The sequence below is a fragment of the Rattus rattus genome, chromosome 9, assembly GCF_011064425.1.
Source record: "Rattus rattus isolate New Zealand chromosome 9, Rrattus_CSIRO_v1, whole genome shotgun sequence".
Lineage (NCBI taxonomy): Eukaryota > Metazoa > Chordata > Mammalia > Rodentia > Muridae > Rattus > Rattus rattus.
Window position 1 is genome coordinate 96,055,644 of NC_046162.1, and position 15,303 is coordinate 96,070,946.

At 40.3% G+C, this 15,303-nt stretch overlaps 1 protein-coding gene across 2 annotated transcripts in view; it reads left to right on the forward strand.

Annotated features, from left to right (window-relative positions):
- Window positions 1-15,303, forward strand: part of Ssh2 (slingshot protein phosphatase 2) — a 241,452-nt gene that overhangs the window by 165,295 nt on the left and 60,854 nt on the right. For both annotated transcript variants that reach the window (XM_032911738.1, XM_032911736.1), the window contains one exon: window positions 12,648-12,751. In XM_032911738.1, the coding sequence (XP_032767629.1) occupies window positions 12,648-12,751 (104 nt within the window). The remainder of the gene's footprint in view (window positions 1-12,647; window positions 12,752-15,303) is intronic.

Genomic DNA, 15,303 nt, shown 5'->3' on the forward strand with positions numbered 1-15,303 from the left:
TAATCTCTTTCAGTGGTAGGCTTCTTTTCTCTTGCAGAGACATATATAGTTTTATTGAGTGTTCACTTAGTGCTAGGCCCTGTGTACAACATTGAAAAATAACACTAGACAAGGTATTTACTTGCTTGGACAGGTAATAAATAATTGTACAATTTTAAACTGCAGAAGAATTTGGGAGCAAGGAGATTGAATTCTAGGGAAAATGGTTGGGAAATACAACGAGGGATCATATTGGTTAGGAAAGAAAAGTCAAAAAGAAGTTGGTAGCCTGAGGGGGGAAAATTAAGAATCAAGAGAACAGAAGTTCTCTTGAAGAGGAAGTGAAAACATGGAAGTCGGGAGGAAACTGGGTTTCCGAGGTCAAGTCCATTAAGATTTCATGTCTGCCAGAGGAACTTAGGAATTGGAGTCTATTTGAAGAACCTCAGTGAGGGGCTTTGAAATTTGGAATGATGAGAAGTTTAAGGGCGAAGTTGTTGAGTATTTCTTTCTATTAACAATAAAGTCTCATTAAATTGTAATAAAAGTCGGGGTAAAAAGAAAGTGATAGTAGCCAGGATGCTGAGGTGACAACAGCAAACACATGATCTGAAGCCTAGAGGAGACCTTTCCAATGGAAAGGAAAGGCATGGGCTGAAAACAGGGTTTGACTTCTTCATCAAATGCTTGAAAGCCTGGCTTGCAATCCTCCTGCTGCAGCTCTGTTGTTTGTAGTACTGGGAAAACATTAGCTAAATCAAAAATGAATGGATTGATGCATGCATGCACGTAGTCTTCAAATGCTAGTACGTAGCTTGCCATGGGTGCTGCTCTTTTTGGTTTGTATTGTTCCTTTATTCAGTTAATTTAAGTTACTTTTTACCTATGTCATTATGTTTCTTGGTGGTTTTTCAAGACAGGGTTTCCCTGAGTAGCCCTGGCTGTCCTGGAACTTACTCTGTAGACCATGCTAACCTCAGACTCAGAGATCTGCCTCCCAAGTCCTGGGATTAAAGTTCTGTACCCTCACTGTCCAGCATAACTTCTCATCTTGAAGAAAGACTTTCTCAAAAAAATTAATAATAATAATAATAATTCCCTATCACTGTCGGTCACCAGAAGTCTAAGGCCTGTTCTGTGTTGCAGCCGACAGCTTTCATGGGCAGTCTATGTTTTTTGTGGTGGATAAATTGTTTAGGAGCATTATTTTTGGATGCTAGAGACAGGGTTGAAGCTGAGCCTTGTGTGGTAGACACTGCAAGGCATCAGGGGTGTGTCATACACAGGTCTGGACTTGGTCTTAACTCAAACTGGGAAGTGTTTGGAAGCCAGACTGCTAAGTCCAAGATTGGAATCCAAGAATACATACATCCTCTTTGCCATTCTGAACTCAAATTATTTTAGATCTATGCTAGTCGCACATAGGTATAAAATGGGCCCACCTGCTACTATATGAAGCCCTGCTCTATAGGTACCAACTCTGGTCTTCATGTTCAGTAGTTCTTTTGAACTGTAAGCCAAATGCTAAATGCTTTCAATTTTTCTAAAGAGATGAAATGAGTATGTGGTCAGGTAATATATAGAAAGAAACGTTCTTAGTCTCCTAGAATACCATAAAGAATCCAAGGACTGGGTAACCATCCACTTTTCCTCTTATGGTAGTCTTACCTGCCTTCACTTAAAGGCCCTCGTTCATAGTCTTCTGACATTTTATGTTGGTTTGGGATGGGGGTGTCTTGGGGGTTTTGGTTGGTTGTATTTTGTTCTAAGGCAAGGTCTCACTGTGTAGCCCTAACTGACCTGAAACTCTTGTATGTATACCAGGCTTGCCTCAAACTCAGAGATTCACCTGCTTCTGTTTCTGTGGTACTGGGATTAAAGGTGTGTGACACCATATCCTGCTGACATTTTGTTTTTAATAACTAGTATTTTTAAAGTTGTATTTGTTTGTTTACATCCCAAATGCTGCACCCCCCCCTTTAGTCCCCCTCTTACAGAGTCTCTTCCTCCAACCTCCCTCCCCTTCTCCTCTGAGAAGATGCCTCCTCCCCAGTATCCCCCAACCCTGGCCCATACTATCTCTGCAGGGTTAGGTGCATCCTCTCTCACCAAGGCCAGACAAGGCAACCCTGTTGGGAAACAGATTCCACAGTCAGGCTACAGCTTTAGGGACAACCTTCACTCCAGTTGTTGGGCCCACATGGAGACTGAACTGTACATCTGCTACACATGTGCTAAGGACGGACCGTGTTTGCTCTTTGGTTGGTGGCTCAGTCTCTGAGAACTCCTAGAGGTCCAGGTTAGTTGGCTCTGTTGGCCTTCCTGTAGGGTTTCTACTCCTTCAGGGCCTTCAATCCTTCCCACAACTCTTCTCTAAGAGTCCCCAACCTCCGTCCAATGTTTGACTCTGGGTGTCTCCATCTGTTTAAGTCACCTGCTGGTAGAGCCTCTCAGAGGACAGTTATGCTAGGCCCCTGTCTGCAAAATAACAGAATATCACTGATAGCGTCAGGGATTGGCGCCTGCCTGTCCGTGGGATGGGCCAGTTATTGATTGGCCATTTCTTCAGTCTCCACTCTGTCTTTGTCTCTGCATTTCTTTTAGACAGGACAGATTTGAGGCTTAGTATTTTTTAAAGTCAGTTTTAATACCTGAGAAATTTGTTGATGAGAAAAGAAGCAACTTAGAGTAACTTAGAGCAACTCATGGGAGTACATCTCAATCTCTTCCCACTCAGACCTGAACTCTAAGAATGCTTGAAAAACAGAACAGCAAATGAGACTTTACTATCAAGTCCCACCTTTGTTCTGTGTACACAGATTGACTAGATCTGGGGCTTGGGTTTAGTTGATTGGTTTTGCTTTATTTAAGAGAATATCTTTCTTTAACCCAAGCTGGCTTCCATCCTCATGCCTCAGCCTAAGAGCTATGACCATAGGCACATGCCATCACACTTTGTACATTTTGTTTTGTTTTGTTTATAGTAATTTGCTTCTTTATATCTTAACATTTTTAAAAGATTTCTTTTCATTTACATGTGTGAGCATGTATATGCATGCACAAGTGTGTGTGGGTGCCTGTGGAGTCCAGAGAGGGTGTCAGAGCTCCAAAGCTGGAGTTAGAGGTGCTTATGTGTCACCCATCAAATCCCTCTGCAAGGGCAGCAAGCAATCATAGCTATTGAGTCATCTCTTCATCCAAGATGTGATTTTTAAATGCTACTTGCTTCAAACTATTAGAACAGAAACATATGCTGTGATAATAATATCTAAGAAATTAAATATCATCCTGGGTGTCAGGTAACATGCGGGCCTAGTAACTTGTCTCTATTGATAATAAGCTGTGTTGCTTGTGGCAAATGATTAGATTCTCTGGCTTCAGTTGATACTTGGGAGTATGTAGCAAACTCAGAAATTAATTTTAACCTATCTTAGGCCAAATGTTTATTGGACACTGTCAGAGTACACTTAGCAGATATGTGGGGGCTAAAGAATCAAGCTCTGCGAACTGCTAAATGCAAGGGTATTCTAGGAAGGCCATGGAGGAAAAGCAAACAAGTGTGGAATTTGCCACTCACTACAGTGAATATAACCATACCCTACAATACGACCTCCTTCGGTTCACTTGCTTAAGATTCTTAGCCCCAGAGGAAAGATTCTGTCAGGCCAGACATAAACAACATTCCCTCACAGCCCCTCAGAGAACCACCAAGTCCACATTTGATAGAGCCAAGTGTGGTGGTACATACCTCTTACCTCTGCTCATCAGGAGTCTGAGGCAGGAGAAGCATGGGTTCAATGCCTGTGTGAGCATCCTCGAGATACTGTCTCAAAATAAAAGTAAAAAGAGGGCCCAGGAAGATGGCTCAGTGGGTGAAAGTGCGTATTTGCCACATGAGCCCACATAAGTGCTCATTCACAACCCCTCCACTCATGAAATGGGAAGCAGAGATAGAAGAATCTCCTGGAAACCCCCAGGCCAGATCGCCTGTAGTAGGAAGCATAGCAGAAATGAGAGACAAGATGGAGTAAGAGAACAGATTCCAGAAACGTTGTCCTTTGACCTCGTGTGTTGTAGTGACCCCCAACCATAAAATTATTTCCATTGCTACTTCATAACTGTAATTTTGCTACTGTAATGAATTGCAATGTAAATATTTTTGGAGCTAGAGGTTTGTCAAAGTGTTCTCGACCCACAGATTGAACGAAATTATAGTTATGAAGTACAAAAATAATTTTATGGCTGGGGGTCATCACAACATGAGGAACTGTATTTAAGGGTCGCAGCATTAGGAAGGTTGAGAACCACTGGTCTAGATGGAAAATAGGCTAGAATTGAAATGGCCTGATGGTTGTAGTTAATCAGGAAGAACAGGAGCCTACGCTCATCTGTTTGTTAGCTGGTATAATATGCTTTTGTTGATAAGGAGAGAAATAACCTTGCTACTTGTATTCATATATCTGTATCTGGGAATTAATGTCCCAGGGGAATGGCTTTCAGACTTGATTTGCCATTTCCAGAATTGACCAGTGTTAGGCTGTGTGTGGTAGGAATGGGGAATGCATGGTACATGGATTTCTGTTTTCTCCCATTGTAATCTAGATTCCTTTAGGAATACAATGTTACGTTTTTCTCCTTACTTAGAAATATGCTTCTGAGTTTCTTGCAGTCATGGAGTGTATAATGTCTTTTCCCACCTTGTTTTTAGCTATGTTTTTTCAATAAGAAATGACATTAATACCTGTGTGATCCCTTGGCCTCTGGCCTGATACTTAAAACTTCTAGCTACAAGTGCCCTCCTATCAGTAGGGACATGAAAGCCTTCATTTAAGTATTGATAGCAGCTGCCCTAGTGTCTTTCTTGCATCTAAAATTTAAAGTACCAAGCAAGGACAGCTTATCAGAAGAGGAAAGTAAAGTATTAAATGTTTAGAATTTAGGTAAAAATTTCCTCTACATGAGTATTCCTTACCTATTTTTTTCAAAGATTCATGTGTTTGTTTGAAGAGGCATATCCCATGGTACATGTGGAAGTCACCAACCTTACATAATTATTATTCTTTAAGATAAAAATTCCGCAGCTTGAACTGTGTATTTGACTTTAACAGAGCTACAACCAATTCACCTTTGAGTAGTGATGCTGTGTACGGTCAGCAGTTCACAACCAAGTTCCTATAAATTTGGCCTCAGGCAAAAACACCGAACAAATTCAAGTGGCTGGCATTAAAATATGAAAATAACCGGACTGAGATGACTCAGTGGTTAAGAGCACTGACTGCTCTTCCAGAGACCCTTTCATTTAATTTTATTTTTTCTTTATTTAATTTTACATCTACTTACTAAAACTTTATTTTTAAAAAAAACTGTTAAGTTTTTTTTTTTAATTTTTATTTTTATGTGTTTTGCCTGCATTTATATGTGTGTGCCTAAGGAGGCCAGAAGAGGGCGTCAGAGCCCCTGGAACTAGAATTATAAATGGCTGTAAGATGCTATATGGGTGCTGAGAACGCTACCCCAGTCCTCTGTAAGAGCAGCCACAGAGCCATCTTTCCATCCCTGAAACATTCATGTTCTCATAAATTATCCATTCCTTTCTATATATGTTTTATTATAAAACAGAATTTCTTATTCAACCAACATTCACTCATTTGGCCAGGTGTGTATGGCTTTGTTGCTTAACATTCTTGCTTGGTCAGAGGTGAGCACCCTGCCACATTCCTCAAAGATTGTTTCATTATCTGCATAGCTAAGTATTTTCTTCCTTGCCTTAGTTGAACTTTTCCTTTATGTGCTTTGCCTGAGAAGAAACTGCCAGTTAACAAATGCCATGCTTTAGGAAGTGATTTTGATCTGAAGGGTTTGGCAAGGAATGTTTGCCCAAAGAACACAGTGCTCTTTCCCCCATTTTTGCAGCTAAAATGCTACTATCATTCCCAGCAGAGCTTGCAGTTCTTAATTACCAACCCAACTAGACTGACCCCCAACTAGATTGACCTCCCAGACAGATGTTTGCCATTACGTTACCTTTAGACCTCTCTCTCTACTCTTAAATTCTCTTTTAAAATTCTCTGTAGAAAAGAAACTATATTTCACCTATTATACTGTCCTAAAACTAGAGTAACAGAAGAGTTTTTTCGAGTAGGGACATTCACATCAGATCTTGAATCTGTGACTTACTGCTATATGATCTTGGACATTTTTTAGCTCCTCCAATGCCTAAAAGTAAACTGGAACAAAAAAAAATAGTAAACTGTGTTGTAAAGGTGAAAGGAAGTACGTAGTGCCTAGTATTTAGCATGTAGCCAGGTTAACTATTACTAATTCATTTCTTGTGTGTAATCAGAAGTGCCTTTCCCTTGATGAGCAGTCATTTATGACAGAGAGAAGCAACGATTCTTCAGCTTCATTCTGATTAAGACTAGAGAGCATTTATATCACGGTCACCCTTCATTAGGAAAACAATCCTCTAAGCGCTGCTTTATCATCCTTATTTAAAGATCAAGAAGGATTTTCCCTGTCAGTTTTCTTTTTTAGCATAGGGATTTTTAAGTTCTTTGAGCTTCATATTTGAATTAAATTCAGGTTATCAGGGTGGCAGCAAAACACCTTTACCTAACATTAAGCCACCAGGCTGGCCCTCAGAACAGATTTTTTAGACAACGACATCTGCTTCATCTGTGAACAGCTATTTGAAAACCACTACTACTGACATAACTAGATGTCTTCCTATTCTGGGAAGATGACTTCTCACCACACACTGAAGTAGGTGAAGTTAAATTTGCATAACTTTATTCAGATACAAAATGTTTAATTAGGCTCATGAAACTCTAAATTAAACCACAAATTGTAGTGTTTCCATTCATCTTTGATAGCATGATTTACTTCCAAAATTTACTCAGGAATAACAGGATGTAGTCATCCACTTCTCACCCATGCTCCCTCTTTTACCAACTGTATGCCACCTTTGTGACTGCTGAGGACTTGTATCTAGGACCATAGAATAAAGAGGATGGCATGTGTCATCTAGAATACATTGAGTGTCATGCTCAGGGATCCTTTGTCACACTTAAGTGACAGTCTTCTGCCTGACCCAGCTGGGTCTGCTGTACATTTATCAATATTTGTGCAAATGATCCAAATAGAAAGACTGGTTTCCCTTATGTCCTATAAGGTATGATCTCTGATCTGTTTTTACAAATTCGTATTACTGTCACCACAGCCAGTTGGTACAGCCCTGGATCTCAAAACTCAGAGCTTTGTGCATGCTAGACAAGCACTTTTCAGACTGAACCATGTCCCCCAGACTCCCCTGTTCTTTCTAATCATGAATTTATGGAGTCCAAACCACTTGGAATTAACTTAATTAAGATAATTGTCCCCACCATTACCCTTGCGAAAGCACTGCATACATGTTGAAAAGCACATTTAACTGCTCAATGCATAGAATGCACATAGGTAGTCTTTAAAGCATGGGCAACAAAAGAACATTAATACAGAGCTCCCTAAACCAGGAAGTTAGCTTAGACTACTGTTTGTCAAAGAAAACTACTGTGTCTCACAGAAGGAATGGCTGCAGTGTGCCCAGCTGTTAAGCTCTCACTCAGCAAGTGCTTCCTTTGTACACACTGATAACTGCTTTGTTTACTGGAAACCAACATGGCCAAAGCTGGTAATTTTGCCTAGTGAGTAGGCAGAGTATTTAACTGTTTTGTTTTTTCACTTAGTAAAGCAGACAGTTGCTGTGTTGGCAGAAGTGTGAATTTCGTTTCCTGTCTGTGGTGTACCCTGTTCATCCTGTCACTCAGACATTTTGTCTTAGATTGTTCCCGTAATGGCAGTGAGACTGGTCCACAACACAGAGGCATGTGCACACCACGGATGTAACAAGAGACAGGGCTTGTGCAACAGACCACAAGAGAGCAGTGCTTTATTTACAGACGCAAACAAGACAAAATCAGGGCAGCCTCTCCTAGACAGATTCAGGTTCTTAAAATTAAACCTATAAATTATGGTTTTTGTCTTTTAAAAATGTATCCAATCTCTCTGACTGGTTACAACCTCAAAAGTTTTATCAGTCTTTTACCACTTTATTGAAGCATGAGATTGAACCATAACTGAGCATTATGAAGCTGATTCAGCCTGCCTACTCATTTATCATAAACAATGTTATTTATGACCCATTAATCTATCACATGCTTAGATATAGCTCTTGGTGGCCTGTAACTTGCCATGAAGACCTGGCCTCATAGAGATCTGCCTCTGCTTCTCAAGGGCAAATTAAAGATGGGTGCAACCAGTGTGTTCAGTGATGGAACTGTGCAAACAGCTGAGGATAAACTAGGAGGAGTTCATTTATTACCACATATCTTCTGAGCACTCAGTGTGTTTCTGGCAGGGTTTCTATGCTGACGATACAATGATGAGCAGTGATTTGCATCTGTGGAGCTTATGTGCTGATAACTGTAGACCGTAACACACATGACTAAATGTATTAGTTTATGAAAATATCCTGAAAAGAACAAAACAGGACAACAGGATAGATGCATTGGGATAAAGGAAAAGAGGGGTGGTGATAGTAAAACAGATTTAAATACTGAACAGTTCAGAAGAATCAAGTGGAGGATTGATGATTACTTGAGAAGGGGCCTGAAATACTGAAGAGACAGAAGAGAGGAACTAGGGCTAGATAGTTCATAGTAAACAAGAAGAAGCGGGCAGCATAAGGTCACAGGTAACTTGCTTCACTGCAAGCTGTTTCATGGGCCTCATAGACTGAGCTACAGGCTGGCTCTCCATTTTTAAATATAAAGGAGAGAGGCATTTACAAAGTTTTACACAGCCCTTCTATAATCTGGATATACTTAAAAGCACTCTGGCTGCTTGCCGAGAGGGTAACAGAACTAACTACCACAGGCTTATTGCTGGTGCATTTTCTGGGATTTGATTTACACTAGAGACAGAGTAAAGGGGATGAAGACAGAAAGTTAGCTGTGAACTAAAGCTAGAATGTGATAGAAATATGTTTGTAATATTCTTCCTAGTTTAAAAAATATTTATTTATTTTGTGTGCGTACCAGGTGTGTACAAGTGCTTGAGGAAGCAAGAAGAGGTTAGGTCCCCTGGAATTGGACTTACAGGCAGTTGTGAGCTCATAGTGGGCTTCAGGAGCTAAACCTGAGTCATCTACAAGACCAGTGAAGAACTTTTAACCCTTGAAGCACCTCTCCCACCTCGCTACCCCCACACGCATACATGCATGCATGCATGCATACATACATACATACATGCACACTACTTTTATATATGTTTAAAAGGTTTTGTTTTGTTTTTTGCTTGGTTAGTTGGTTTGGTTTGAGAGGTTCTTACCATGTAGACTAGGCCATTCTCTGATTTACATTTGCCTGCCTCTACCTCCTGAGATCTGGGATTAAAGGCATTCACCACTATGCCCAGCTGTTTGACAACTTATAATAAAAAGCTTTTATTACAGAATAAACACTAAGGTATTAGCACTTGTCTATAATGCCAACACAAAAGAGGTAGAGGCAGGAGGAAGAAAAGTACAGTCATTATTGAAAATTGTGTAGGGTGAGTGAAACCATCCCGAGCAATGTGATATTCTACTTCAGAAGCAAAGTAAAATCTCTTTAATTTCTAACAAGAAATTCATCGTTTAGCTTCTGACTGTGTGTACAAGTCAGTATAGTAATGCTAGAAAAATGGTTGGAAAGCAATTGCAGTTCAATACAACACTATCTTTTACTCTTAAAGAGCTATTGGCTGGGTATCATGGCTCACATCTTGATCCCAACACTTGGGAAGTGGAGACAAGAGGATCCATTCAGATTCATCATTGGCTATATAGTCAAGCTATGGCTACATGAGATCCTATCCAAACGCCAGGGGGGTAGCTAAGACCCAGTCAAATTAGCAAAGGTGAATTTCTCAATAAAGTCACTTTTTAAAAAACCAAAGCAAAAATAGTGCAAGAAGGAAATGTCAGGCAATGGAGGTACATCCCTTTAATCCTAGCACTTGGGAGGCAGAGGCAGATGGATCTCTGAGTTCAAGGCATGATTGGTCTTCAGAGTGAGTTCTAGGACAGCCAAGAATATACAGAGAGATCCTGTGTCCACTCTCCACTCACTCACCCCCCCCAAAAAAAAGGAAATGGCAACTTTGAACAAGCCATGATGATGATGGGTGTAAGAGGCTATGGGTGTAATAATTCAAGGTAGGTTTGAGAGTACAGCCTGTTGCCATAAAAACTCCAACCCAGATAAGCCCGTGCAAAGAAAACACAACACAATTTAAATTAACACAAGCTGTGCGCCCAGACTGGGCAGGTCCACCACTGCACCCCTACTCCCCAGCTAGGGATCCCTATCACTTGCAGTTTCTCCAGGTCACATGCTTCAGCTCCATCCTCCTTCCACCTCTTCTTCCTCTATCGTCCTCTAGTATTTCCTGCTACACAGCCCAAGGGATTCACAAATGGAGTAGAGACCTATTGTGGGGAGGTAGACAGACACCGAGGCTGGCGTGACTGTTGAGCTTTTGTCCCAGCCTGTGTAGATGGATCTGTGGGTTGGGTGTGAGGAGAGGCCTCAGAGTTCAGAGGAGGGATATCATATCCACTTGTAATTATAATTTTGAATATCTTCTATTCTAAGCAATAATTCTGTACCTATGCTGTTAGCCTCCCACATGAATGATGTTAACACAGGAGATAAACTCCAGGAAGTACAGCACACTGCCTCTGTGCTAGTCCTCTTCAGTGGGTGTGGAGATGTGACTTACTGAGAGTACAATTTTAGGTTTTTGGGTTTTTTTTAATTTACACAAAACAGCTGTGCATATTTATGAGATAAAATGTAATATTTTGATACCTGTTGTCTTAGTCAGGGTTTCTATTCTACACAAGACATCATGACCAAGAAGGGTTTATTCAGCTTACACTTCCGCATTGCTGTTCATCACCAAAGGAAGTCAGGATTGAAACTCAAGCAGGTCAGGAAGCAGGAGCTGATGCAGAGGCCATGGACGGATGTTACTTACTGGCTTACTTCCCCTGGCTTGCTCAGCTTGCTCTCTTATAGAACCCAAGACTACCAGCCCAGGGATGGCCCCACCCACAATAGGCTGGGTCCTCACCCCTTGATCACAATTTAAAAAATGCCTTACAGCTGGAGGCATTTCCTCAAGGAAGGCTCCTTTCTCTGTGATAACTCCAGCTTGTGTCAGGTTGACACACAAAACCAGCCAGTACACCTGTATACAATTTTTGCTTCTGTAGATTTATTTATTTTTACTTTATGTGTATGAATGTTTTGCCTATATACTTGTGTGTGCACCCTGTATATGTTTATTGAATTTCTTGTAACTGGAACTGGAAATTGAACCTAGGTCCTCTGTAAGAGCAACAAATGCTCTTCACCAATGGTAAGCCATCTCTCCACTCCACCCTGAACCCACCCCCATATACTATATTTAATGATCAGGACGACTGTCATTAATCACCTCAGACATCTATCATTTCCTTATATTAGGAACCTTCAAAGTCTTCTAGCTAATTTGAAGTGTATATACAGTTGTAATCAGTCATAGTTATCCTATTGTGCTATAAAGTATTAGAAGTTATTTGTCCTATCCAAGTAGACACCTGTACCTATCAACCACCCCCACACACACACATTATTCTATGCAGGTCTTGGTAACCACTGATCTATTTAGTCAAAATAAAGTCTTGAGCTCATACTTCAGAATGAGGGTGTATGTATGTGTGTTTTAAAAATAAGTATTTTCTTTCAGACTCTGGATGTGTTGTACATAAGTAGTTCTGGGCAGTAAGCATAGACCAGTGCTGAAGTAAGCACCAAGCATATGCAAGGCCCCGGGTGTTATCCAAGAGCCTAACACCACAAAAATTACAAATAAAATTTAATTTTGGAAAAGAAAACAATATGTTACATCTTATCAGGATACTAGTGAAACACTATCACTGATACTAATAATAACTAATTATTAAGGACTTACTTCTGTGAGCCCATGCACCACCTGAGAAGTCGGTGCGTTCACTGATTCTCATAGCACCCTCATTTTATAGAAGAGTAAATGTAGGTTTGCTCACATAGCAATAGACCCATGATCCTGACCCTTACAATCTAGTCCTAGAGTCTTTTCTTCCCTTTTATTTATTTAAAGTTGTTCTTAATTGCTGCTGTGTAATTTAAATACAATACCTTAAGTTTTATTTTAGAAAAATCATTTAGAGTAGGCAGGACTGTATGTGAGCAACTAGAATAGCAAGTAATCTCTCCTCTTGGATTTGTTAGTTTTTTGTTTGTTTGTTTGTTTGTTTGGGGGGGTTAATTTGTTTTTTTTTTAATTTGTCTTTTGTTTTTATTTTAATTTCCTTGTCATTTTGTTTGTTTTTGAGACAGTCTCACTGTGTGGCCCTGATTGGCATGGAACTTGCTTTATAGCCCAGGGTAGCCTTGAGCTCATCCAGCTCAGATGCCTGCCTCTCTTCCAGTGCTAGGATTAAAGGCATGCTTCACCCTATGAAGTTGGAACATTGCATAGGGAAGAGAGAGAAATCTTAAACTGGGTCTCTTCATCCTATTTACTTTCCTTAAATAATGTTTCTCTTAACTTTTTCCTCACAGCATCAGCGAGAGCTTTTTAACTGTCAAAGGTGCTGCCCTTTTTCTACCACGAGGGAATGGCTCGTCTACACCACGAATCAGCCACAGACGCAACAAGCATGCAGGTAAAACTGCACATATATGTTCTAGTTCCCTTTATGTCCCTAGGATAAGATATTTAGACAAAAAGCAATTTGTGGGAGAAAGGATTTGTTTTAGCTCATATTTCTAGATTATAGTCCATTATTGCAGGGAAGTCAAGGCAGGAATTTCAAACGATAGTTGCATCACATCCACAGCCAAGAACAGAGAAAAATTAATGCATACATGCTCATTTTCTTGCTTGTTTGCTTTTGCTTAGCCCAATATCTCTATTCTAAGTCAACTTAGGATTCGTCCTGCCTAGGGAATGGTACCACCTTAAGTGGACTGAGTCTTACCCCATCAATTAACTGAATTATGCAGTCTCCTAGAGACATGCCTGTTGACCATCCCATGAGGACAGCCCTTGATTGATTTGTCTTTTCCCAAGTGACAAAAGTTGACAAAGATAACCATACAAACCTTTTGCTTAACTTTGGTGATTTGTGACCTCCAGGAGTAGAAGAAATTACAAGGAGGGGAACTTGAACATACACATCCAAAGTGAAAGCTAGAAATGTTGGGTCTTAATAAATCAATAGTTGAGTTTAGCTATAATCAAAATAATCTCAGCTACCTTAGAGGCTGTGCTGCTTCTTGTTTGGGCTTTCATGTGTTACAAGTGTGCACTGTTATAACTAGTTTCCCTAGGTTGTGTTAATAAGTTTCTACCAATGCTCTCTGTCAATGACATTTTTTTAAGTAAAGGAGGGAAAACTTTTGAAAATTAGCTTGGGTATGCTTTCTCAATGCTTCTTCAGTATCCTCCATCAGAGATGGGGGTGAGTATCCCCCCCCAAATGTGAATACTCAAAGGAAATAAGCCAACCTAAGCTTTTATTTCTGTCAGGTGTGGAGAGTAAAAGTAAGACAAACCATTGTTTTAAATCCAACGCACCTGACTAACTTGAGGTAAATTGTCCCATGGCATGTAATAGTAAATGGGGTTAGTTGCTTTTTAAGTCTCTCCCTGGCCTTGGCTGACTTTTTTTGGGGGGGTGGGGGTGGGGGAGGGGTTCACACTCAACTATTTCTACTTGACATTACTGTTCACTTACGTAAAAAGAAAAAGCAGGTGTAACACAAGTTATATGGAATAGATTTGTGATCCAGACTAGACAATTGAGGCAAAATATGTAGAAATGAACTTTATAAAAGCCAAACCTTGCTGGAGAGATGGCTCAGTGGATAAGAGCACTGACTGCTCTTCCAGAGGTCCTGAGTTCAAATCCAGCAACCACACGGTGGCTCACAACTATCCGTAATGGAATCTGATGCCCTCTTCTGGTATGTCTGAAGCCAGCTACATTGTACTCATATATAAAAGCCAAACCTTCACATAAAAAGCCTTAGCTAAGCTTGGCATAGTGGCAAAATAAAGTACATCAAGGGCTTACAATATCTGGTGAATTCCTACGTGTGCTTTTTAAATCTGGATAGAGTTTTTTATCTGCTCATTTAAAATACCCAAATACTGTTTGGCAACTTAAAAATTATATGATTAGTAATGACAATCTATATCTTTAAAAGGAGAATGATGAAAATTCTTTAATCAAACTTAATCTGCAGTTTAGCTACTAGTAGTGAAATATGTGCAAAGAGTATAAAATGAAAGAGAGACTTTAAAGATATATTGCCTGTTGCTCTCTGTGAACATGAATTTGCCTGTAGGAAATCATACTCCGCTTGCTCATAGCAAGACTTCTCACGGGTAAGAAAACTAAGCTTCTAGACACACAGCTCAGGCAAGGCCTCATGGTAGAAACCCTGGGTTCTGTCTGACTTTGAACTAACACAGCTGGATCTCTGCACGACTTACTGCCATGAGTTGGAGTTCTAGCCTGCTGTTCAGGGTTCTGCAGAGGCTCTGCGTCCTCCAAGTCCTTTCCAGGAAGAAAGTTAAGTTGGTGCTGTTTGTTGTATCCCTGTGCTAAGGACACAAGCCAGGAGCTCACTCTCACGGGAGGCAAACGCCCTACTGCTTTAGTGTAGCCGCAGCACTGGTTTTAGGGTTTTATACAGATAGAGTTACATTCAGAATGGCCTTAGAGTCACAGTGATCTTCCTGCCTTAGCTTCTTGTGCATTTAGATTTCAGGTATGAGACACCATGCTTGATATAAACTTGAGGGGTTTTTGTTATAGTTTTTGAGGGGTGTGGGGAGTATAACTTGTTATTTCTTTATTTCTTTTGAGAGAAGGCTTCGTAGAATCTAAGCTGGTTCAGATTGTGTTTCTGGGTTTAAAACACAAGAAAATGGATCTTGTATTTAGTTTTGAAAGTTAAAGGACTCTGTGACTTTGGAATTAGTCAGAAGCAAGCAATGAAATGAAGAGGGAAGGGGAAATGTTCTGTGAGGGAAAGCTCCGGACCTGTCAACAGTCGAGCATACCCACTTGCATTTTGTCTTCCTAGCTCACTACTTCTTGTAAAGCTAATGTCATATTTAAAAGCTGTGAGGTGAGCACAGAGGAAACGATATGTGTAGCCTTCAAGGCTAGTGTGAAAGAACACAAGTTCCACTGGCATCCATAAT